Genomic DNA, 26170 nt, shown 5'->3' with positions numbered 1-26170 from the left:
TTGGAACGATGGTTGCCACCTTTTCCGCTGATCATATTTCTCAAGTCAGACCAAGTCGATCAAAAGTGCCGCATCCAGTAATAAAGTTAAAGGCAAATACCTCCAGACCTCGGAAGATAACGATTTCTGCCACCCGAACACGTGGCCAATTCCCAAACCAGAGCAGTTGGCAACCCCAGTGTGTACGGAACGGGCAAGTTCTCACTGGATATGTGTGCTGAAGTATGGTTAAACTTCCTTGACCAATATGGCATGCGGAAGCCTTCATCTAGCAGTGAATTGATCGTCTGCATGCTCATGGACGGTGCATATCTTTAGTGGTGGTCCGAAGCCAGTGATGGAAATTCTACATTCCTATGACCGAGGCCATTACATCCATACGACTCTCACTCTTGACTTATCATTATGGCATTCATTTGATCAGCTTCGAAGGGGATGATTTGTAGTTTATAGGGCTTCACCCTTTCTGGAAATAACACAGGTCTGAAGATGTTCAAACACAAAATAGAGATACCTATTACAAGGCATTAGGTCTGCATTAACCGCACGTGGCAAAACATGAAGATACACATGCGCTTATAATATGAATTGTTTTTAAAAGTATTGGCCTACATCAGAGATAATCTCATTTTATGGGCTTGTCGCACCGGTGTTAGATCAGAGCACCTCGATCTAAGTCAAGTGCTCTCCCATAGCGCCACCTGGCAGGAGTCACATTATGCCGTGGGAGTACAAAGCAATCACATTTAACACACGATTGCGATGTGGTTTAGCAATACTGAGTAAAACCATTTGTGCTTGAGTTGACGATATATTTCAGATCCCATGGCTGGCCTAGGACAAATTTAGACGGGGCAAATTTGCATTGTTTTTGTGCAGTTTCTTGTGCCTGGGATGAGATCAAACTCACAATTGAGGACCTGGCAAATTAACCTGTAAATAAATGTATACAGTATTTTCTCACTCTCAGAGAGAGAGAGAGAGAGGACTGCAGGCAAGCTGGAAGGCAGCCAGGCAGTGCGCCAGTGCCAACAATTTCCAAAGCTCTGTGGTCCTCCATCTATTAAGACGTTCTAGACGTGGAAGGAAGGAAACAAGGAGCACCCAGAGAAAACCCGCGCGTGCGAGGGGGCAACGCTCTATCCCAGGGGTCGGCAATCTGCGGCGCTGGAGCCGCATGCGGCTCTTTAAGGACCGCTTCGTGACATTATTCGCGTGAATTGTGGCTCTTAAAATATTGAGGGGTTTTTTTTACCGAATTCGAAAAAAAATGGCCCTTCTTGTTCTTTTAGTTGGCGACCCCTGATCTATCCCATACAGGTGGAGTCCATATTTTCTGTCCTTACGTCTCCTGGTGAGGTAGGGTATGGCACCTCGGTGGCCATGGGAAGGGAATTTCACATTTGTGTGATCCACCAAACCCCTCGATCGCCTCCAGCACCAATGAAGGACTTGCCAAGATATAGGTCAAAAATTAAATCAGGACTTTCTCAATGCTGACAATGACATTAGCAATGCGACGGCCAATCAGGTTTCGACATCGTCGCAGGAGGCTGACAAGGAGAAAGTTTAAAATTAGATATATATTTCACTTGAAATCTAAACAATGTGGACGGGGTTTGTTTTTGACAAGCAGTTTAGGAACACACATCTTTATTTTAAACATCAGACAGCTGTCGCTTTAATGTGTAATTAAACTTTTTTTTATCAAAATATATATTTCAAACAGAGAAAGCAGATTAAAAATAATATCGGCATTTGTATTCAAGATAAAAAAAAACACATTAAGCTCTCATTAGGTTTAATACAGTACTGTACTACATTTTTGTTCTACCTACATAGTTGCACAGTGATGTGTTTATATCTGATCTAAATTCTTCATTTATAGTCTTAATTTATAATATTAAAAAAATGAAAGATCAGTTACAAAACTGTTAATTAAAAATATTATGCAAGATAGCTTTTCACATTTCATTTCTGGATATTGTATCAGATTATAATGAAATTGAACTGTAAAATGAGGAATGTTGTTTTTCGTAAAAAAATAATCTGTAGAGTTATCGAGGATGGTGCAACAAATATGGGTTAATAAAATGCCTAAATTGTGGTCAAAGGTTTAACTAAATAACACGTACAATTTCAAAACACTTCACATATTACAGTGGCAGTCTTATTCATAATTACTGTGTATGTGCTGTTCATAAGAAAAACGAATATCATTGCAGTCACGAAAGCTTTAAGTCATAATATCATTGCTTTGAAAGAGTTAGTATTTCATTACCATATTACAAAAATGCATTCATAATTGTGAGTCTGAAGCCGTGTGTGATGTCCACAAAACGTTCTGCCCAACCATCTGTGATGATCGCAATCAACCTGCACATACCCAGGAAGAGTCAGACCGATCAACTGGAAAAGTTGGTCACGCAAGTGTGGACATCACGCACTCTGCCCCACCTAGAATCTCAACTTAAAACGATTAAAAAGTTGGGCTCGCTACGTTCTGGGGTTCAACTCCCGAGACCGCTACCCAGCGGCACAGTCAAACCCCTGGCGACGAACCTCGTGCCAGTTCATCTTCTTGGTTCTTTCGGTAAAGTCACGTAGAAGGGAAATAATAAAATAATAAAATAAAACATAATAAAATAATAACCACGACGTTTCGGCCACAACGCAAGCAGCCATCCTGATAATTATTTTATTATGTTTTATTGTAATTATTTTATTATTTCCCTTCTACGTGACTTTACCGAAAGAACCAAGAAGATGAATCCCTGCAGTCACGAAAGCTTTAAATCGAAACTCGTGGCAGTTGTGTGACACGGACGTGCAAAAAACGTCGTGCGTCTCGACAAGGGAGGAGGGACGTTTTGGACGCACGTGCGATGCGTGCGTGTTACGATGGGCGATGCTGATGCACGGCGCCAGCGAAGTGAAGTGCAGGTCAAGCGCTAGCACTGTGTGTCTGACCGCATTTTATTTTCGAAGCGTGCGATGTGGTGGCTAAGCGTTGACGCGCGTCAAGCAGCTGGCAGCACCGGACCCGTTTGATTTTAGTTTTTCAGATTTTTATATAAAATATAATGCCTCACCCAGCAAAGCTTGAATTATACAAAATGCACCCATCGTAAGTGTTGACCTCCCGCCGCCCCCACCCCCCTTCTCGACCGCTCGATTGCTGGCGAATCAGAAGACGGCAACCGGAAGGTCGGAGTCGTCGTTTGCGTACGGGTCTTCGGTAGCCTCCGACGGGAAACGTGACGAGCGGAGCGGCGGCCCCGACCGCGTCGTCGGCGCGGCTGCCCGTTGGCTGTTGGGGAACAGATATTTGACGTTACGAGATCGTCGCCGATGTCCTCGTCGTCGTCACCCAGCAACGGTTCGGGTTAACCGCGCCCGTGACAGCTTCGGTGTTTTCTTTAGCGAAAGACGTTCATAGAATGCACTTCATATGACTGTTGTTTTTTAGGATTACAGAGTTTTTGCGGGGTGGGGCGGGGGGGTTTGTAGATTTAAACAGATTATATAAGTAGCATAAAGTACAAAAGTCTCTGAGCAGGGGATCTATTTTATCCATCTGCTTAATCTCTTATCGTGAGACGTGTCCTGCCCAAGCCCACTCGTTCTTCTCAACAGTCGCTACGATGTCTCCAACTTGCAATTATTCTCTGATCCACGCACTCCCCTCTTCCCAGCGTGCATTTCTCCATCCTCCCTTGCAAACCTCCGTTCCGCGTCATTTCGCCCGAGTTGACGATCTCCCGTCGTCTCCAGGTTGGGTGGGCGTGCGCGGACGGGCACAGAACGAGCGCGTGGCCTACCGCAGATCTTTCCGCAGCGCGCCGAGCTCGACGAGGTGTCCCTCGTTGGCGGAGCGCTGCTTGTTCAGCTCGTGCTGCAGCTGTTTGTTCATGCCCAACGCGTGCTCCAGCTGCCGCTCGCTTCTCCTCGCCCTGCTGCCTCAATGACCAAAGCTGCTGTTTCACCTGGAGGCAACGATAACGCGCAACGGTGTGACGCCACGGTGTTGGCCTACTCACCGAAGCACGCCACCGACATTGCTGCTCGATTACAAAACATTTTCCAAGTTGACAACCGACCCGCAAGCTTCGCCCTTGCTGTATTTCCCCCCGAAGTGGCCGATACTCTGAGCGCCACTCCGGTGCCAATGTCAGGAACCAGCCCTCCATTTGCCCCACCCGTCTAAAATTCCTCTTGCCGATTACATTCACAACTGATTTCCACCGAATTCTATCCATGACTTTGCTTACTATACCCTGCTTGCACCTGCATTCAACAAATAGAAATGTCTCTCCTAGTTGATTTGTGGAAGAGGAGCTTTCTGACCCCAAACAAACGCAGACATGACGCCTCCTCCCTCACTCTACTCTTATAACGTAGTTTCAATATTCCATAAAAACCTGGCCTTCCAAGACAATATATCCATTCATCTCCTTCTCTTAACACCCCCTGTATGATTACTGAACAGAAGCATCAATTACATGAAATCCATGGTTAAGGTGCAGTCCTGGAATTGCTTGTTCACACGAGTGCTGGTGGAAGAGGCTCGACTCGAGAAAACTAGCAGGCCCCTCAATCAAGAGGGCATTTTTGGCCCACCTGTCCATGTTTTCTTGGATTAAAACCATCGGAGTACCCACACTTTACCCCACGACTCGCAACCTGCCGATCGACTCACTGTGGTGTACAAATTGATACTGCTGGGTGGGAAGAGGGCGCCCCCGGAGAGAGGAGGCGGGGGGGGGGGAGCTTTAAGATTACTGCCACCATTGTGCCAACCGTTGCGCCTGAAGATCGAATCGAACCGCGGGACCTCTGGACTGCACCTCCCAGCGTGCTGACCACAGTATTCACGTCGCCTCACTGCGACCCCTCCCTTGCGAGAGTGCCGACGATTCCCCTTGCCACGGCGTGTCCCGGTCACCCGTCGCCAGAGGTCGCAACCGGGTACCCGATACCCAGTACGGGTAGCCGTTTGCGACCCTGGTGCGGCCGGTTACGGGTACGGGTAGGCCGTGAGTCACTGGTGAGTAGCCGTTTGTCACTCATTTCGGGTAGGGAACGGCTACCCGTACCTGGCCGGGTACGGGTACGGGTACCCATTTGCGACCCTGGTGTGGCCGGGTACGGGTACGGGTAAGGAATCAAAACCCGTTTGCGACCTCTGCCCGTCGCACACCTGTTCCCTCTCGCTGTTTGTTTGCGTGCGCTCCGATTCCAGCCGCCTGGTCACGCCCACCACGTTCTCCTCCAGCCTGCGGCCCTCCGCTTGCAGCCGCTCCTTCTCCCTGTGGGGCACAAGCGGAACTCTCGGGCAACATCGACAATCTCCTTGCTGTTCATGCGCAAGCAGATGTTATATATATTTATTTATTATTATTATAGCCTTTAATGCCTATTTATTTTACCAAGTGAGGCCCGCTGAGCTGTATAGCTCCTTTTCAGAAGTGACCAGGCTATCACCAATGATAGCTCACCAAAGTGGCTTATCATCACGTGGAAATGTATAGCAGCCAAATAATCTAAACGCACGTTGATTCTAAATCGGGAGGGGGAAAAAAACCCAGAGGACCCCGAGAAAAATCCACGCGACCACGGGGAGAGAGACATGCAAACTCCAAATATACCGGCGTTAGGGTTGGGATCGAACCCACAACCTCGTCCATACCAGGCGAGGTAGTTAACATCTCGTCAGATAGGCGAGATGTTAACTACCTCTCCCCGAGATAAGAAGACCCCTTGTAGTCTAATGGCGTCATTTGCTGGAGCCAGTGGCTTTTAATTCCCCGTTGCCTCCATCTCCCAAAAGGACTTAATTGTTTAAATTTCACCAATGAACACGCAGCTCTTATCTTATGCAGACACGAGGAGCGAGCATTGGCGGATCCCATTATCCACGTATTTCCCTGCTCTTGTCCATGCACAGACACGCAGATGAACGTGGATAATAGGATGGATATGCCACCACTTCCGGGTTGCTCCTTCTGCTGAGATAACAGGATGAATGGCATAATTGTGGGAGTCCACGTCTGGGTCAAGTATCGGTTGGATTAGGATCTGGACGTAAGCACAGATTATTTGGATGGATTTGCGCTGGATCGATTGAGGGACACAGATAACAGGAAGAGCAGATGAATAATGGGGATTTTTTTTTACTGGATACGTGCACTAAGAGGTGGCTAAACTCCATATGAATTTAGCCATTTTATAAACTTTGAAACCTGTGCTCTTGTCCCTTGTATTAATTTGGAAGACTCTCTTGCTGGTATTCAAGACCTTAAATGGACTTGCTCATCCCTGTATTAATTGCCTCCTTCACCCATATAATCTATCAGGATCATTAAGATCCTCAGATTGTGCATTGCTCACTGTCACCACGGTCTCTCGGCTTCACACTTGGGGGTGATCGTCCCTTTGCAACTGCGGCACCTAAAGTCTGGAACTCGTTGCACGTCGAGGCGAGGACTTCAGAGACACTTGACAAAAACTCAAATCTCGACTGAAAATGTATCCGTGTCAAATGGCTTTCTATCTCTTGACTTATTTTTAAACGTCATTCTCACCTCTTCTCTCCTTAGTTGATGTTAAACTATTTCATGCATAGCGCCCTGAGAACGATTGTTTAAGGGCGCTTTACAAAACTAAATTATCATTGTTGTGTGTATGGCGCCGTGTTCAAGGTGCGCGTGGACAGAGAGAGGGAGGTACCTCTCGGTGGCCTCCAGGTGAACCTCCAGGGAACGCAAGCGTCCCTCCAGCTCGGAGAGGAGCGCCCCTTGGTCCCGACTGCCCAGGCTCTCGAGCTCGGACACCCGGCCCCGCAGGTCATCATTCTGAGGACGGGGTGAAGACGAACAACCGCCCCCCCACTCAAGCGTCGTGCTTCATCAAAGCCTCGGAGCGAATCGCTCGCATAGGCGGCCGACGTCGCTCCCGTCTCAGGAGCCTGGGCAGTGCGTGGATGGCTGGCTACCGTGCATACCGGGTGTTAAAGGCTGCCGCAGGGGGGTAGCAGTGGGCAGCAGAGGGCGGTGCATCAAAATCCATTGTTGTGCTGTACTATAACCGCCCCCCCCCTCCGACCCCGTCTATGCTCCTTGCCTTCACCAACGCACACTGTGCAACACGGTGAAGCATGGTGAAATGACCCTTGCAACCCACAGGGCATGTGGAGCCTCTTATGCAGCAGTGCACTGACAAAATTGACGGCATGTGTACGTTACACGCCGACTGCCATTCAAAGTATGAACTACGTCGGTTGCAAATTTAAAATATTCGAAAGTCTTATCCAGTAAGACCTACTTACACATCTCGATTTCTGAGACACAATGTATTGATGTGCGAGTCAAAAATTGGCTGTCTCTCGCGGAGAGACTCTGGAATTTCCACCACTGGCTCAGGCCTGCCAACGGAGAAGAAAACTTTACAAACACCACGACTACTTTTAATTTGAACCTTTGTAAACATACACGGCGCTGGCTCGGACATGGACTGCCAGCGATGTGCACGGCCAGGAATTGAACCTAGGTGGTGGGAACCCCATAATGCAGCGCAACTCAACTCCACTTGACCCCCTCTTACTGGAAAACCAGCACACAAAAGTGCTCGTGTATCAAAAAGACAGATCCCTCGTGTAGCCTTTAACAGGCTCTTGGGGCAAGTGCTGTTAGCGAGTAGCACCTGTGAAAGCTTGTGTATATCACGCACGCGCGCGCGCACGCAAGCACGCACGCAAACTCACAACGCACAGAGATTATTTAAAAAAATTCTCTAAATCAACTATGCATACACACATAAATTCATACATTATTAATACATTATTTAATCTTCATTAATTAATAATGTCTGCTAAGTACAACCCTCCGAGTGTCCGCCAAGTTGTAGTACTGGCCCGGAGCCACATGCGTGTATTATGTTTAGAGTTGTGGAGCCAGGTAGGTTTAGAGCTCCGGTTCGAGTTCTGGTTTGGGTTACGGTATGTTTGCCGTGAGAGTTGCAGTAGACTTAGTAGACTTGCAGTGCTGTGTATCTATCTCACCATCTGTTTAGAGTTATGGGCGAGGGTTAGAGCTACGATTCGAGTTACGGTTAGGGTTATGGTAGGTTTATTGTTAATAGTTGTGGTAGATTTAGGAAGCTTTTAGTGATCTCCCTATGGTTATTGTTATGCTTATGTATGTAGGTTGAACTTCTTTCGCACCGTACGTAGCCAACCGTGCCAAGCGGAGGTGCGGGGGAAGGATAACAAACTAAACAGAAAAAGCAGTTCTAAAAGAAATTAGTTTTCAATCTAGATTTAAAAGTGCAAAAATCCAGTGGCTTCCTAATATCAGAAGGAAGAGCGTTCCAGACGGCCGCAGAAGTGCATCTGAAAGCGCGCGATACAGTGACTGTCTTTTTTTCGACGGTTAGCCAAACCATCAAACAATGGGAGCAGGTCATAGTTCGGGTTGAGGTTAGGGTAGGTTTAGAGAGTTCGGGTCAAGGTTAGGGTAGGTTTAGAGAGTTCGGGTCAAGGTTAGGGTAGGTTTAGAGAGTTTGGGTCAAGGTTAGGGTAGGTTTAGAGAGTTCGGGTCAAGGTTAGGGTAGGTTTAGAGAGTTCGGGTCAAGTTTAGGGTAGGTTTAGAGAGTTCGGGTCAAGGTTAGGGTAGGTTCAGAGAGTTCGGGTCAAGGTTAGGGTAGGTTTAGAGAGTTCGGGTCAAGGTTAGGGTAGGTTTAGAGAGTTCGGGTTAAGGTTAGGGTAGGTTTAGAGAGTTCGGGTCAAGGTTAGGGTAGGTTTAGAGAGTTCGGGTCAAGGTTAGGGTAGGTTTAGAGAGTTTGGGTCAAGGTTAGGGTAGGTTTAGAGAGTTCGGGTCAAGGTTAGGGTAGGTTTAGAGAGTTCGGGTCAAGGTTAGGGTAGGTTTAGAGAGTTCGGGTCAAGGTTAGGGTAGGTTCAGAGAGTTCGGGTCAAGGTTAGGGTAGGTTTAGAGAGTTCGGGTCAAGGTTAGGGTAGGTTTAGAGAGTTCGGGTCAAGGTTAGGGTAGGTTCAGAGAGTTCGGGTCAAGGTTAGGGTAGGTTTAGAGAGTTCGGGTCAAGGTTAGGGTAGGTTTAGAGAGTTCGGGTCAAGGTTAGGGTAGGTTTAGAGAGTTCGGGTTAAGGTTAGGGTAGGTTTAGAGAGTTCGGGTCAAGGTTAGGGTAGGTTTAGAGAGAACGCAACGCTCTGCAGCGATCTCGCCAGGGCTAGACGTGTGTCTGGAGGCATCGGCTGAGCGGGACAAGTCACCTGTCTCTCCAGCGCCGCGTTGTCGTTCTTCAGGCTTTCAATGTCCACGCACTTCTGCTCCAGCTCCGCACGCAACTCGTCCTTCTGCTCGCACACACCGGCGCAGGAAATGGGCACCTCATTAGACACGACCACAGGTGAGCTGTAGACCAGGTGCTTCTCTACCTCTGAAGTTTTCAGCAAACCCCCCCCACCGCCAACGGTATAGCTTCACGCGATTAGCAACTGTCAGTTGCGTACGGTCTAATTTTCAAATGATTGGTAATTACGAGAACTTTGGGTGGGTTGAGATATAGTGTTTTGGCTACTGTGTAGGGTTTTCACCCGGAAAAATGTCGGACATCAACACGTAGGACAGCCTAAAATCACATCGGAGAGCGGTGGCGCTTTAGACAACAGCCAGGCAACTTCGTTACCCGCTGTCCATCCCTTCCCATGATTCAATGAATATTTCGCCTTAATAGGAGGTGAGTTGTGTACAGCTGAATGGAGATGGCACGTGAAAGGTTTTAAAGAATAAAAAAAAACAGTAATACTTTAATGCTATCCACCGGGGTCACATTTGGCTTAAATTATTTATGATAATTAGAATTTAATAGCAGTAGTAATGTAGCATGCTCAAGACAAAAGATAATACCGCAATTATAGTTACGTGCTGCCGAGAAATATAAATGTTTACGCTCCCTAAAAGTCAACCTTGTGATTAAAAATTATGACGTGAATAATTTTACATTATTGTTCACTCAAGATAATTGGAACCACAAACACTGCAAGAGTGATGAATGATTAAATAAAACATAAAAGCAAGAACAATGCTACTCATAATGCGTGTATCTATGTGGTGGTGGGCTGGCGTAGTAATTTAAACTAAAACTAAACTTTTTTATTTTACCAGCTAAGGCCCACTGAGCTATGTAGCTCTTTCAGAAGCGACCTGGCCACAAATGACAGCTCAACGAAGTGGCTTATCATGTGGAAATGTATAGCAGTCAAATACCCAAAACGCATGTTTCTAAATGTGGAGGGGAAAACTGGGAGACCTGGAGGAAGAACACGCAAACTCAAAATATACAGCAGCAGGCGTCAGGGTCAGGATCGAACCCACGACCTCTTGTATATCAGGCGAGGTAGTTAACATCTCCTAGCCACCGTGATGATGATGAGAGAGAGGGAGAGACACGCAAACTCCAAATATACAGCAGCAGGCGTCAGGGTCAGGATCGAACCCACGACCTCCTGTATATCAGGCGAGGTAGTTAACATCTCCTAGCCACCGTGCATTGCATTCTGAATCCAGTGACCTGGATTTGATTTCCGGTCACGGCCAACAGTTTCTGAACTAATCGTGTAAATATTATATTATTATTCTGTGATATCACTTGGTAGACTGATGGCTCTTGGTGGTGTGGGGGAGCTGATAGCTGGACCTTTTTTGCCAGGCGTGATTTTCAGTACCTCTGCTGTGATAACTTTTGGATAGGTTTTAGCCGGTTGGCTACATAAAGCGCGAGATAATTTCGACATGCATGCATACATAAATTGTGATTATCCATATGTAAGTACGTATGTTGAACTTCTTTCGCACCGTATGTGGCCAACCCATATAATTAACTGGTACAGCGTTGTGAGATGCAATTGGCACGAAGGACCCGATATAAAACTGAATTACCATTAAACGTGGCGAAGATCTTTTGCCTGCAAGGACACTCACCGTTGGATTCCCACCAGGTGGTGCTGCCTAACCAGGTGGGTTGGCCGTTTTCACTCACCCCTGCTGCATTATGGACTATGGCTGGAATTTGAACTTTTGAACTTTGTGCAGCCCAATTCATGTGTGCAGTACACACATTTTGGTTTTCTGGAAATCTCATTCCTGCCAATTCATGTGTAGACTTTTTGGTGGCGATTCGCTGGGCAGAATGTGTGTGGAGTCCCGGGGTGGCCAGATGTTAACTACCTCGCCTGGTATGGAGGAGGTCGTGGGTTCGATCCCGACCCAGACGCCTGTATATTTGGAGTTTGCATGTTTTTCTCCAGGTCCTCCGGGTTTTCCCTCCAAATTTAGAAACATGCGTCAAAATTATTTTGATTATTTGCTGCTATAAATTTCCACATGATAAGCCACTTCGTTGAGCTATCATTTGTGGTCAGGTTGCTTCTGAAAAAATAAGCTAATAGCTCAGTGGGCTATACCTGGTCAGACAAAAATAGTTTACTTTCATTTGTAGATGTTTTTTATATACTTTGAACTTCTAATCGTGTTTTTGCACTATTTGTTGTTGTCACGTTCTGACTCGCCCCTGCTGGACATCCGTGAAAAAGAGCATCGGATTTCTCCAGGATATATACATATTCTGATAAAGCTTCTGATTCTGATTAAAATCTAATCTACGTGTTGACCATATTGAATATTCTTCTTGGTTCTTTCGGTAAAGTCACGTAGAATGGAAATAATAAAATAATAAAAATAAAACATAATAAAATAATTCTCACGATTCTACGTGACTTCTACGTGACTTTACCGAAAGAACCAAGAAGATGAATCCCTGCAGTCACGAAAGCTTTAAATCAAAACATATTGAATGTTATCAAACGCGAGTGGGCTTGGCCAGGACAAGTTTGCTCAAGTAATGGAGTGGCAGCCAAAAGTGAACACGCACCTGAGAGAGAGCACAATCACCGTAGCGATGGGAGCAAGGGAATCAGCTCGCACGTATGTACACATGTATGGAGGTTGAACTTCTTTCACACCGTACTTAGCCGACCGTGTTAATCGGTGGAACCCGTGTTGTATCTGCTAGTTGGATTGTTGCGTCGGAAGGCCACGAGAGACCGTGGTGGCTTGGGCAGGCCTTCAAGCAGCAGTGGGTCTGGATTATGGATGACCATATTGTTCATGATGATTATGAGCGTGACAACTTGAATGCCAATGGTAACCTCAAGCTAGCGTGGTGAATAGCGAAAATAACACATGAAAAATAACCGCTTCATCACGAAAAAGCCAAATTAATACGGTTAACACTTTCAATTGTGCCTCATTAGGAAGTGCAAAGTGTGAACATCTGGTTTGATAATATAACCTTCTTGCTTAAAAGACATGGATAATTATTTTTTAAGTTGTACTTTGGATAAAACCCACACCCAACTCTAAGAACGATGGCACTCTCTGCAAGTAAGACACATGTGTAAATTGCTCAGTGGGTTGTAAAGTTACAAAATGTGCAGTTAAAAAAATAAATTTTATTCTAGCTACCATGGCGGGGAGGGGGGAGTGGGTTATTTATTTTAATTTAACAGATTTCAGATGCGGATGCTTAGTTTAACGAGATTGAATCTATTATAAAGTGATCATCCGTCAGTGTTCTAACAACTTTGTACATTGGTTCAGTGCTTCTTAGGCTCTACAGATCATTCCCCACGTTTTTTATTTGACATTTTTAAACCTTATAAAAATGGCCATCGGCATACTACATCGTTGTATTTTTAAATGACCCAACTGTCATATTCAGTGATTTTAATTATAGTTTATTTTAATTACAATAAGTCAAAGAAAAACATTTCGGAATTTATTTGACTCATAAACATGACCGCTAATTCTCACGGGGCTTAAGTGATGATGAACATTAAGCATTACACCGGCATAAGCGATGAACCCAACACAAATGCTTTGGGCTATTTCTCGTGAGCGGTAATTGTTTGTTATAAATGCCATGTTACATTGGGCTGCCTGAGTTTAATTCAGTTAATTTTCTTCCGTGCCATCCGCGCTTCCGTAGCAGCTTATTGCTGATAATGACGCATTATAAATGTTAGATTGATTGATGATTGACAACAGCAGTTGTTAAAGCCTTGCTTAGCGTGAGCCAGACTTCACTGTTAATGTTGAAACTTCTTTCGCTCTGCACGTAGCCAACCGCGCTAATCGGAGGTGCAGGGGAAGGGAAACAATTTCCTCATAAATTTTGCCTTAAAGCTTTCGTGACTGCAGGAATTTATATTCTTGGGTCTTTCGGTAAAGTCACGAAGATAAATTCAAAGAGAATAACAAAAAACTACGACGTTTTGATCGCAACACAAGGGGTCGTCTTTTTCATGAAGACGACTGCTAAAAATTACATTAATGTCTTTGGGCCCTGCTATAGAACAGTACGGAGTGAGCTTTAAAACACTACGGAGTTGGCTGCACGTGGGAGAGTTATGGATCGATGTGTGGTCCAGAAAAGATCTGGCTGCGGGAGATCCAACCCGTTTTTGAAGTGATCCATACCCAGGAGACTCAGGAGGCTTGTGACTCTCTTTGTGCTCAAGAGTCTCAACACCTTGGGGAATTTCGAGTGTTTTTGTAAGCAAGATGAAACTGAAGTGCGTGAGGGAATGCTCACTGACGCAGGGTGATAACGCTAAACCTTCACGCAGCTAATATTACAGTGGGTGTCTCTTGTAAGCCTGAGAGCTCTGTGCAATCCATCAATACCACCACGTCCAAGTTGTTGGTCTATAGGCATGCAGCATGATACCTAAACTAAACAATTTTTATTTTATTTTGCCACGTAAGACCCACAGTGCTATGTAACTCTTTTTCAGAAGCGATCTGGCAACAAATGCTAGCTCAACAAAGTGGCTTGTCATGTGGAATTTAATTGCAGCCAAATACTCAAAAAGCATGTTGCTAAATAATCAAAATAATTTTGACGCATGTTTCTAAATTTGGAGGGAAAAGCCGGAGGAACCGGAGAAAAATTCTCGCGTCCACGGGGAGAACATACAAACTTCAACCTCCTGTATACCAGGCGAGGTAATTAACATCTCGCCACCGCGGCGCTACAGACACAGGCATGCACTCTGACAGGTAACAGTGCGGGCTTGGAATCGCTTGCCCACAGAACCCTCAAGAGGTAGTCCCACGAACTCACGGGTGTTCGGGCCTCCTCTTGCACGTTGTCTAGACTTCTCGGAAGAGGCGGCAGTGCTCACAACTTTACCCCGCCACACGCGTGACCTGCCGATCGACCATAACCGTGCACCACGATGCGAGCCCATGTAGCTCTACGATCTTGACTGTGCAACGGACTCTTCTCGTTGACCGGCAAATGCAATTCGGTCACCGTTGGCGATGCAGTGCAGCGGTTTCCCCTCTGTGTGTGTGTGTGTGCGCGCCGGTCGGCACTGGTGAAGCGCCGTGGCGAGTTACCTGCTCACGAAGGCGATTCACCTTTTTCATCATGAGGTCCAGGTTCTCACACTGCTCGGCATACTCCATCTGCAGCTCCTTGTTGCGATCCTGTCAAGAGCAGAGTCGTTCTTAAAAGCGCAATAAAAATGCAGAATGCTTTTGCTTTTATGTAGAACACTGGGTTAACAAGACTTTGCCGCTTCAGTCTAAGATTTCGACGTGAAAAGACACCGTTGCTCCGTGCGCTCAATCGAGGGATGTTGCTAATGTCTGTTTAAAGCCCCGAGCCAGTCGGTGGAACTTCTACATGTGTGTGGCAGGGGCCCTTCACAGCCGAGGGAGCAATATCTTCACGTAACTACAAAAGGAGCATCATTGTAGCAACTAAGCAACCCTGTTGTCGGTCCACTGCTCGATCGTGTGTGTGGGTCACGGGGTTTATTTTTATTCCCCACACTGGTCAGTGCAGGGAGAAGCCTAGGGCCCCCTCTTTCATAGCACGTAAAACGGAATGTGCCATGAAGAACGCCCATTGCCCGAAACGTTGCCAATAATATTTTTTTCCTTTTTCCAGCAGTGGACTGACCAGGGATGACCGCCTCATGACAACCGCCTCTATACAACTGCCCGGCGCAATCCGCGAAATTAAATTTTGACACCTCCTCCGTCGAAGGCGATGCACGCGGCTGTTGCGTGCCACAAAAAATGCGCGCCTTACGCGCCCTTCTGTTTCAGCGCAGAGCGATGCGATCTTCGGGTGTCAAAAATCGGTTGAACAACGTGCGAGCAAACGTTGTCTCACGGGATATAAAAAAAATCAACTCGTGCCACGTGTGGGTGCTGCGTTGCCGAATCTGCACCAGGATTTCTGCATATGCGTGTCGGCAACGACTTGTTCAGCACGGAGCGCTGGTACGGTGGTTAGCGCGCGGATTAATGAACGCGGCGATCGAGAGTTCGATTCCTGCCTAAGGCTAACATCCAGCGGCAAGTGACATCTGCATTGCTCTTGGGCAACCACCTTCACCCACCCAGCCGTACGAGTGTGGCGAGGTATGGCCGTACAAGCCTCATGACCGACGGTGAGTCGATGGGACCTTCATTCTGCAGCACACTGACAAGGGGCTGTGAACTGTGAGCGTTCCGATTCAACTATTTGGTGCACGTTGCATCGGCGATTAGGCAGGAGTCAATGTGAGAGCCCTCGAGTCGAACGCCGATTCAAATTCATACGAAGAAGAAGAAGAAAAAAAAAACATTTTGATCCAACTACTTTGGGCGACTGAAACATTGAAGCAACGCGTTGTTTCTCAGTACACGGATGACTTTCAAGCAACCGCACGCCGACCCGAAAGCCACCCTATAGCATCAACACCCCGATGATAATGTGCTCCGGGAACAACAACAACCACGTGTGCCTTCAGTGTGGGCGCAATGTTCCCATCTGTTTACTCTACTTGTGGATCCAATAAATCCCATTAGCATCACTCACAAGGGCGGGTCATTGTATGCCAACATTGTAAGTCAAATTGGCATCAGACATTCGGAGGGTTGAGAGGTGGGGGTAGAGACAGAGCTACAGTAAGCCGCATACTGCACTATCCAACCTGGTGGCTCGAGTTTGATTCGTAGCCACGGCTAACATCAGTGGCGAGTGATACACGAACTGGGCCCGCCATTCCCCAACCAGCGTGGTGAAATATGGCAAAAAAACAACCCATGGCTGATAAGGTATGGGGAGAGGCCTTGATCCAGCAGTGGACTGACAAAAGGCTGTAAATTACAATCATTATTAGTAGGGTTGGCACGTAATCTTTTTGGTATATATATAATATTGCACGCTGCTCACTGTATCAACCGTGCAAAACACACAAAAAGAATGTTAAGCGGGTGGAATGAAAAAGTGAACGATCAAAGAAGCGCTCCAGTTTCAGGTGGCGCCGCGTGTTGTTCGGCACGAGAGGGAGAACACGAGCTGCTCAACTCAGCTCCAGAAGAAGCTGCCCAGCACGTGGACCGGAACGTCGGACACCATGCCGACTGAACAACACGACACACAACCCAAAAACGCCTCGGAGGGCGTTGTACGGCGCGACTGTGAAACCCTGCGCGGCGGTGATAACGGTAACAACAACAATTTCGATTTAAAGCTTTCGTGATTGCATGGTTTCATCTTCTTGGTTCTTTCGGTAAAGTCACGTTGAAGGGAAATAATAAAAATAAAACATAATAAAATAATTCTCACGACGTTTCGGCTACAACGCAAGCAGCCGTCCTCAGGTCCTCAGGTGAGGACGGCTGCTTGCGTTGTAGCCGAAACGTCGTGAGAATTATTTTATGATGTTTTATTTTTATTATTTTATTATTTCCCTTCTACGTGACTTTACCGAAAGAACCAAGAAGAACAACAACAACAACAACACGGGGCACGGAGCGAGGCTCCCGGGGCGGCTAGCCCCCAGGGGCCGCTCACTCGGCGGCGGGTCACCTCCAGCTGCTTGTGCTGCTTGAACGTGGCGTCACGCTCCGCCATGGCGGTTTCCAGCTCAGCCTCCAGCTCCCCGACGCGCCGCTCCAGCCGGCGAGTCTGCAGCGCCAGCGTCTCCCGCTCGGCTGTCTGGTCCTCCAACTCCACGGTGAGGTTCTCCACCTGGACCCACCGGACAGCCCCCCCACCCCCCACCCCACACAACGTTACAACTCGAGGGTTCAGGAGATACAAACGCAGGAGATGCCGTCGCAATCGACGTTTCCCTCCCGTTCTTTCCTGTAGTTCTCTGGGGGGGGGGGGGGCGGGGGGCCTTTGCCCCTGGTTTTATTAGCTGATAAAATAACCCCATTGTCACACAAAGGATGAGGAGGCCCCCATTCAGCAGCGGATATAAAAATCGGTGATTTGACAAACGCAGGGACACTGCCGCGGCATAATGATTGGCACACTTGACTTGCAATCCAGAGGTCGCCGGTTTGATCTCCCAGCCCAGCAGTTGTATGTACGTTGAACTGCTTTCGTACCGTACGTAGACAATCATGCTAATCGGAGGTGTGGTGGGGAAAGACAACAAACTGAACACAAAAAGCAGTTCTAAAGAAATGAGTTTTCAATCGAGAAAACTCAGTGCCGCCACCACCGCGGAACCAAAGCGGCCAAACAGGCCGAAGCCCTGGCACTGGCACGTGCTCTCGGTGCACTCTCCTCCACGCGCGCACTTGGTGGTGCACACTCACCATCTCCTGGAGCCTGGATTTTTGCTGCAGCGCTCGCTCCATCTCCGACCCGGGCCCGTCCCCGCTCCCGCCGCGCGACCCCGCGAGCTCCGCCGAGCCCGAGGCTCGAGACACCTCCTGCCGCGCTGCCTGCAGCTACGCACCGCCGCCACCGCCGCCAACAGAAACCACGAATTACACACACGCACGCGCTCACGCTTACAAGCACGCACACGCGCAAGCACAGATATCATGACGCCGTAGCCTGCACTGGCTGCACCATGAGCGGGCAAGTGTGGCCAACAATATGCCCAACTGCCTTTGCCTCCCCAGTGCCAATGTTTACACACTGCACCAGGGACTTACTTAAGGTCGAATTCACCCGGTTAAGCGCCTGCAAACGCGAATGTGCATACGAATGCGTTCAGGGCCCCAGGCGTTCAGGGCCCAGGCGTTCAGGGCCCCCCGCGTTCAGGACCCTGGCGTTGAGGGCCCCCGCCCCGCTGGCGAGTCTCAGCAATGTCTCTCACGGCTGCCCACCTCGCGGTGCAGGCGCTCGATGGCGTGCTGCTGCTGGCGCCCCCGCTGCTCCAGCTCCTCCTTGTCCCGCCGCAGCGTGGCGGCGGCCCGCTCGGCTTCGCGGAGCCGCCCCTCCACGCCGAGGCGGCCCTCAGACAGCCGCTCCAGCGCTCCCTTCACACCGCACAGACGCGCCGACGCCAGACGAGCGGTCAACGTTAGTGTGAGCCAACTGTGTTCAATATTTGTGTGTGTGTGTGGGGAGCGGCGGTGTAGCGGTTAGCACGCTGCGCTGTGAACCCGGCGACCCGAGTTCGAATCGCCGCTCACGCGCAACACCGGTGACGATTATCTGAACCGGTCCTGGGCCTCCGCTAGGTCTACTCGGCCTAAAACGAGTTTCTGGTGCGGTGTGTAAAAATCACCACTGGCCACCCACCCCCTTGTGTGCCGTGCCGGCCTTCATAGGTGCTCGCTAACAGCACCTGCTCCAACGTCTATTATAGGCTATATGGGAGACCTTTGTCTTTGTGTGTATAAGGTAAATTTCAAATATTGGGTGTACGTAAATCGGTGAATTTTAATAACACCGAATTCCTCAGACAACGGGCGCTCACAGATCGATGCGATTTCTGTGGTTTCAACTTCACCTCGGTCTCACGAGCAGGATGTAGGATGATAAATCGACACAGCCGGGTAACCCAGGGTGGGTGGACAGCTCTTGCCTCATAACCGGTGGGCATGGAATGATTCACCCCTTCCTGATTCATTGACTTGGTCTCAATCCGGTTCATGAATATTTATGTATATTTTTTTAATGAATACTGAGGTGATTAGTGCCTGTAGTGCTTACAGAGGTAATGCGAACCTATTGCATAAGACACGAATAAAAAATATAATTCTTACAAAATACGATTGCGCGTATTATGATGATCAATTTTAATCAATTATCCAATGTATCGTTGCATGTCTAATAATCTGGTTACTGCCATAGACCACAAACGCCACTTAAGTTGATTAAGTATAACATTCTCTTTGTTAAAATTTTAATAAAACCCCGTTTTATTTATTAACGCGCTTAATCCCTCTGCTCCAACGGCGCTTGCAAAAGATGTGCTCGACACAGCAACGTTGCTCGGGCGAATGAGGACTGAGCCTCGCTTGCAGGAGGTGGACAGGGCGCGGAGGGGAAGGCGTTTAAAGACAAAACAATGCAACGAGCGATTGCAGATGACACGTGCAAGCAACCCCGGCTATCTTGCGGGACGTTTCAGCAAGCGCACGTTGCTTCTGCACTCCTCGAATAAAAATGAATTTGTCATTTACGGGGCACTGCCACACAACCGGAGGTCTCTTCCGACGAATGGTCCTGGGAATCTGTAATGTCAAAAGGTTATTGGATTTCACGTCCAAACAACGTTGGCCTTGTTCGGCATTGTTCTCACGTCCAATTATCATGGGGGGGGCGGGGGGGGCGTATCTGATTCTGCAGAAAGATTGGGAGAGGAGGGACAGCCAATTCTGGACACAAGGGAGCCTTGCACTGGGGTCCCTGCCCACATTTGTTCAGTGTGAAAAATAGACCATTAGCAACTACGTTTCATATCATCACTGGCAACTGACGTTTTTGTTGTTGTTGTTTCCTGTTGTTGTATCAGAACGCTAATATTAAATGTCCGCATCACAAAGAACCCAGTTCAACCTTTTGGTCCCAGCAGTAACAGTTTTTTCTTCTCTCCTGGCCACTAAAAATTATTATAAATGAATTTCCACGTACATTTTTTTTGTATGTTTTCTAATAGTCGCCAGTGTGTACAGCTTTGAAACCAACAGACATCGGTAAAACGAGCAGCTTGCCGAGAGCCCCCGAGGTATCACGAGGTTCGAGTTTTTATCCTTTTTAGGAGCCGGCACCCCACATCATGCAGTGGTGTACATCCACAAATGCAGTGTTACAAGCTAAGCAGGGTGAGCTTGGAAAGTGCCTGGTTAGGTGACCACCTGGAACAAACAGGTGGCTCCGTGGTTATGGGGCAGTCGTCGGCAGAGGTAGTGCAGTAACATCCTTTCGTTAAACTATTCTTCTATGCTCCCAGGTCTTTGCTCCGCAGCTTCAGCAACCGAGGCTGACCGGTGTGGTGAAGTATGGACAAAATTACCCCAATGACTCGCGCGGCATGGTAAGGCCCTCATTCAGTGGTGGGTTGACAAAAGGGACGTCCACGTACAACCCCCGAACTCTTTCCCAACCAGGCGGATGAATCGCCTTGGGATTTCAAAAGTTTCCCAGATAGGTGTGGACTGGTCTGACGGTTCCTTTTCTTTTTAGTGTCTTGGATGCACCCAAATCACGTGGCCTTTCAGAAAACTGGGATCCCGTTAATCGTGCTGGAGGTCAATGTGCAGCAGTAATCCCTTGCGAACGCTCAGTTCGAGGCTCGCAACCGTCACGACAAATACCTTCAGCGGGCATTAGCGATGGAAAGCAGCGTTAATAGTGAAGCAATTACTGCCTCGGTGACCTTCCAAGTCGGGTTCGTCTTGGATTAGCTAGCACTGAGGGTGGTGGGGTGTACACAAGTGGGTAACACTCGTGCCTCACAGCGAAAAGGGCCTGGGTTTGATTCCCGACAGGAAAATGAAGGTAAATGTAAAACCACAATCCGTACTGTCTAAAATATAATTAGTGCAAATATTTTTTTTTTATTAACCCTGACTCATGTGTTGGTAAAAGAAAACAAATCCACATGCTTCAGTTAAAGACACCTCAACAAGTTATTGCTTGTGGTCACGGACATTATTTGCTTTACAAAAGTGCACGCAGCTGATGCAACACCGAGTACGCAAGTGAATCATGCAAATGATGATCACATCATAGACAAAGCACCAAACAATAAGTGCACAATGGACGAAGCGGAGGTCTCGCAATCACTTGGCTCTACGAGTTGTACAGTACAGGGCGTACTGCATACCCGCCGCAGGATTCCGCAGTTGTCCCTGAGCGCGTCGTTCTGCTGCCCGCGGGCGCAATCGCAGCTGGGAACCATTCGTAGCTGGAAGCCCTTTTTACCAAACACTGCCCCCCCCGCCAGCAACAACAAAAAAACGTACGGGTTCAAACCCTGGAGATGGTCAACTCTCAGCCCCCCCTTCGTTCCGCTACGGCTACTTGTTGACTGGGGCTGAACGATTAATAGATTTCAAATCGAAATCGTAATTTGAAACAATGCCATTAGCAAATCGTAAAGGCTGCGATTTTTTGCGATTTCAAAAGTACTGTTACTTTCTTATTGGGATTGTTTTATTTATTATTATTATAACTTTATTTATTTAACTTCACAATTGTTCTGTGTTTGATTGTTATATTTGAATTAATTTTTTAAATAAATACATGTTGGAAGCAATTCATATCGTTTAAGTTCTCATCTTTGCATTTGAATATATAGAGCAGTTCATATGTTGATGGTATCATGTGGTAATGCTCTACCACATGTTTTAAATCTATTACACAGTGAAAATTTAACTGAAGCGTGACTTTAAAAAAAAATAATCGCAAATCAAATCGCAATCGTAATATCTGTCAGAAAAATCGCAATTAGATATTTTCCCCAAATCGTTCAGCCCTCGTGTTGACCCAAGTGACCATCGCGAAAGAGACACCCCCCCCTCCCCTCCTGGAGTCCCAATGGGTTCTCATCTGGCAAAAGTCGTCAATCGTCAATCAACATCAGCAGCATTTGGAGTCGATGAACGTCGTCCTACAACAAAATAAATAGCCTCTAGTCCCTGCCATAGGAATGTGGACTTTCCACGACTGACTCTGTACTGCCAAAACTACCCGAGAAAATGGAATCAGAACGCATTTGAACGTCAGCAGACCTGGCGTATTCTAGAGAATATCTCTACACACACACACATTACTCCATCCACTAACAGATCAGTTTCCACCTTTGCCATGCCCATGCAGAGAGTAGGGGGCATGTGACGAGACATCGCCATGCTGGTCAGTGGGAGTTAATCAAGGTGTGGAGCATAGAAGTTGCAGAAGAGTACAGTACAGCAATGGATTGGACTGCTTGTTAACAAGGTAGCAAGCATTGCCCCTTACAAGGTGACAAGTGCATGCTTTGATCTTGCCAGGTGAAATTGCAGTCTAGGATTTACTGTGCAGTACAAGGTATTATGTTCACGATCTGAGCACCTGTTGAAATGCCCTCTTTCACATTTGCTAGCATCTCTTATTAATGCGGGTTATCACGTAACACACTGCACAATACAGCTCACTGTCACGGCACCACCGTGCAAAGTGATTAACGGGCAGAACTGTACAAAAATTGTCATAGGTTCAAGAACAAAAACGGTGCACAATATTTACCTCCCCCCCAATTTGGGGGAGTGGGGGACTAAACTTGAAAATGTGAATTTGGGGATTTTTCTCGTGATAAACACAGGCTGAATACATGTGACACTCTTTAGCTTTTTAGGCGATTTACTCAGTTGTGTAGGGGCTGTAATCTTTGGGAGGCCAAATTAAAATATTTTTGGTGTAGGAGCTATGAAAATATTATATCATGTTCGATTTCAAAAACTTTAAAAGCATCTGAATACAAACTCGCATAGGCCAAAGATCAAAGATACTAAAGTTCAACCCCCAACATTTTAGATGGTCCAAAAATGTTTGTTTATTTGTTTTAGTTAAAGGCATATACTTTTCTAATTATAACATTGTTACAATCTTGACCAATTACTCACGACAGTTGCATATTTATAACCACTAACAAAATCAACGGTCACGATCACTCTAACGCTGAAAATAAGCCTTCCCACGCCACTGCCACCCCTCGCAATGTTACGATGCCGCCGTAATCCACCCGAGCCGATCTCTATCGCTCCATATCTGTGGTGGTTATCCTCTCTGGAATGTTCTCTCCTTTGGCTGTTATCCTTTCACACGTCTCACCCAATGGCCATCTTCCCTTCATGGTCACTTATTTTTCATTACACCCAACACCGCGTGATATCCTTACATGTACATCAGCTGTTAAGATGTTAAAACACCAAACTGAAACCTTTTACAAGGAATCATGTCTGCATTAACCACAATGCTTGTGGTCAGAATGCAAGCAAAAAACATACTCTGATAATATATGCATTGTCCTTGAAACTGATTGGTCCACACCAAAGACAGCTTTCTTTTGAGGTTTTTTCGGTAAAGTCACGTAGGTATAAAATAAAATAAATCACAACAAATCCTTACATGTACTTTGTGTTTGTTCTATGGTCCTAATTTATCTTTTGAGTGCAATTCTCAGCATGCATCTCTCCACGCTTCTTCTTTATGTACTTTTTAGCGCATGTTTCTGATCCATATGTTAAAAATGGAAATATTTAATGATAGCAAAATATACATTTAGGCATATTCATGTTGCTTTTCATGATCAAATCAAGTCACACTACAGTTATTTCCTTCCAACAATAGGGGAGTTAGTGATTTAACTTGTTTCGTAATTGTCATTTTTAACCCAACTTTTCACCCTTCTTTCTTAAGGTCTTCAATAATTTCCCATGGCTCATATTCATTGATTATTATACAGTATAATGATGTCAACAAAGGTCGCAGGTATGTATAATCACAGCATCAATATTCCTGTGGTTGCATGTGTAATACTGTATGTGTAAATCGTAGTCTAAGTGACCAAAAACTCATTCTTTGTTTATCGTGACGTAAGGCTGCTGGTATGATTCTCGACAAGAGGGCACGACAAGACAGCCCATTGATTATTTCCATCAAAAGCATCACTGTGATACATAACTTCCACCAATAGGGCTCATTTACAATTTGGTAAAACCGTAACAAAAGGGAATCATACATTTATAATCTAAAGGTCATCATCATCAGCCAAGGTCAAGCCACTACCGGATAAAAGCCTCTCCAAGCTGCCGCCATCTCTCACGATCCTGCGATAATAATAAAACTATTTCAACTTGTAACGCACACAGCGTTCTCTCGCTCTCGAAGTGAGAGAACGAGTGAGAGGTGCGAGCGATGAGCTGGCACCAACAATTTCCCAAGCTCTACAGTCCTCCATATAAGAGATGTTTTTAGCCAATAAATGAGCATTTATATGTGGGGGTAAAAAAAACCTCACGCATGCGAGGGGGCAACACTCGATCCCAGAAGAGTTGGGAGTCTAAATTTCCTGTACCGCCCCCCTCCTGGCGGGCACCTTGACACTGGCACGAACTAACGTTCACAGACACGCCAGCACCCCTACTTGTACACGCACGGCAGACTCTGCTCACCTGGGTTTACATTTTGACAACTCCACTTTGCCGGCTGTACCATCTTACCTGGCGTCCGTCTTTGTCTTCAACGCCGGAGACAAACGTACGACCAAAAAAAACACAATTGCAGACTCGGCGTTCCAAAAAAACTAAACTGCCTGGCGCTCGTGACTTATGAACGAAGCGAAGATGACAAAAAACAACACGCACGCGCACACACACGCACACGTGTGTGCGTGATACACAATACCTGTAATCGGTGAACACGGAACCTAGGCGCAGGAGCATAAGACAGGTGACCAGCGAGCGAGCGAGATGCAGCGAATCCACCGACAGACAAAGAAGACCGCCGCCGTTCCAAGGTCTCTCCTTTGCAGTTGGTGGTGGTGGTTGAGTTTGAGCCGGAGGATAAGAATAGACACACTGAGCGGGAAAGGCAGGTTTTTATTTGGTGGGAGAGGTTGAATGGGTCTCGCGTGGATGAGTGGGTGGGTGAGTGGGTGGGGGGATTGGGTTTGGCAGGAGCTTGAAGGGAGAAGCTCAAGAGATGATGATGGGGGTAGGTGGGGTTTTTTTGTCTGGAAGAAGAGGGCCATACAGTAGAATAACGTACAGTTCCTATGTTTGTAACCTATTTCACGTGTATTATGACTCTAGGTTGGGCGCTTGCAAACACGGTAACAACATTCCAGGTGATGAGCTCGGACGTACAGCAAGATTTAGGCTGAACTTGGTGACAAGTCCTGGAGTGGGAGTCGTTCGTTTTCCTCATTCAGAGCAGCCTCCTGCAGAAATTATTTTGATGGATCGGAGAGCACGAATTCGTGAAGTTTTATTTTGGTTAACCAGGTGGGAACTCAAAGAGACCAGGAAATGTATTAAATGCAAGCGTTACCTGGTATGTAAAGGCTTACTGTATTCCGGTAGTAAGCCAATACAGCAGCATTAGCGCGTAGCGTTAACCGAGTCGGATGGACAGGGTGATCCAGTTGTCTTGTGACAGCCCCCCCCAATTAATTAATTTATGTTTTAAATAACCCTTACTTTAAAAAAACGTTAAGTTTTAGAGAATTAAATTGGGGGGGGGGGGGGTCACAAGACATCTGGACCATCCTGTAGAGTGCGAGTGAGATGCACTGGAGTTTGATTAAACGATTTTAAAACTAAACAATTTTGTTCTATTTTACCAGGTAAGGACCCACCACTGAGCTATGTAGCTCTGTTGCTTTTTTTTTGTCCAGAAGCGACCTGGCCACAAATGACAGCTCAACGAAGTGGCTTGTCACCATCACGAGGACATTTATAGCAGACAAATACTCTAAACGCACCTTCAACAATCCCCTAGCATGCAAACCGTGCCGATAGCAAACATCAGGAGAACATTTTTACCCTGACAGTGATGGCGATAAGTTCTTCACACACACACGCGCTAAGATAAAGGCCTCCTGTTAAGCCTGAAGGACTCCATGCGGTCAGCTGTTACTGTGTAGGGCTCCTACCTCGGCTGGCACGACAAGCGTGGGGGTGGAGTGGCTGGAACCACCCTCAGCCGCTTTGCCCCACCTCCCCCCCCCTCCATGTTTTTGTTCACCCCCCCAACGCCCCCCCCCCCCCATTTCTTTTGTTCACCCCCCAACCCCCCCCCCCCCCATTTATTTTGTTCACTCCCCCAACCTCCCCCCCCCCCATTTATTTTGTTTACA

General features: G+C 47.0%; 1 protein-coding gene across 1 annotated transcript in view; it reads right to left on the bottom strand.

Moving 5' to 3' along the window:
• Window positions 1–1434: 1434 nt before the first annotated feature.
• The window catches only part of LOC133343881 (cingulin-like), a 46165-nt gene continuing 21429 nt past the window's right edge, over window positions 1435–26170 (bottom strand). Inside the window, exons 6-14 of the mRNA XM_061553847.1 lie at window positions 18204–18356; window positions 17685–17819; window positions 16945–17106; window positions 14475–14564; window positions 9284–9367; window positions 6730–6854; window positions 5201–5309; window positions 3822–3986; window positions 1435–3310 (exon numbers count right to left, since the gene is read on the bottom strand). Of these exons, the coding sequence (XP_061409831.1) occupies window positions 3089–3310; window positions 3822–3986; window positions 5201–5309; window positions 6730–6854; window positions 9284–9367; window positions 14475–14564; window positions 16945–17106; window positions 17685–17819; window positions 18204–18356 (1245 nt within the window). The 3' untranslated portion in view covers window positions 1435–3088. The remainder of the gene's footprint in view (window positions 3311–3821; window positions 3987–5200; window positions 5310–6729; window positions 6855–9283; window positions 9368–14474; window positions 14565–16944; window positions 17107–17684; window positions 17820–18203; window positions 18357–26170) is intronic.

The sequence above is a fragment of the Lethenteron reissneri genome, chromosome 18 (genome assembly GCF_015708825.2).
Source record: "Lethenteron reissneri isolate LAM-NWPU_2019-01 chromosome 18, ASM1570882v1, whole genome shotgun sequence".
Taxonomy (NCBI): domain Eukaryota; kingdom Metazoa; phylum Chordata; class Hyperoartia; order Petromyzontiformes; family Petromyzontidae; genus Lethenteron; species Lethenteron reissneri.
Note: the sequence above shows the minus strand (reverse complement) of the source record. Positions and strands in the feature narration are given on the sequence as shown.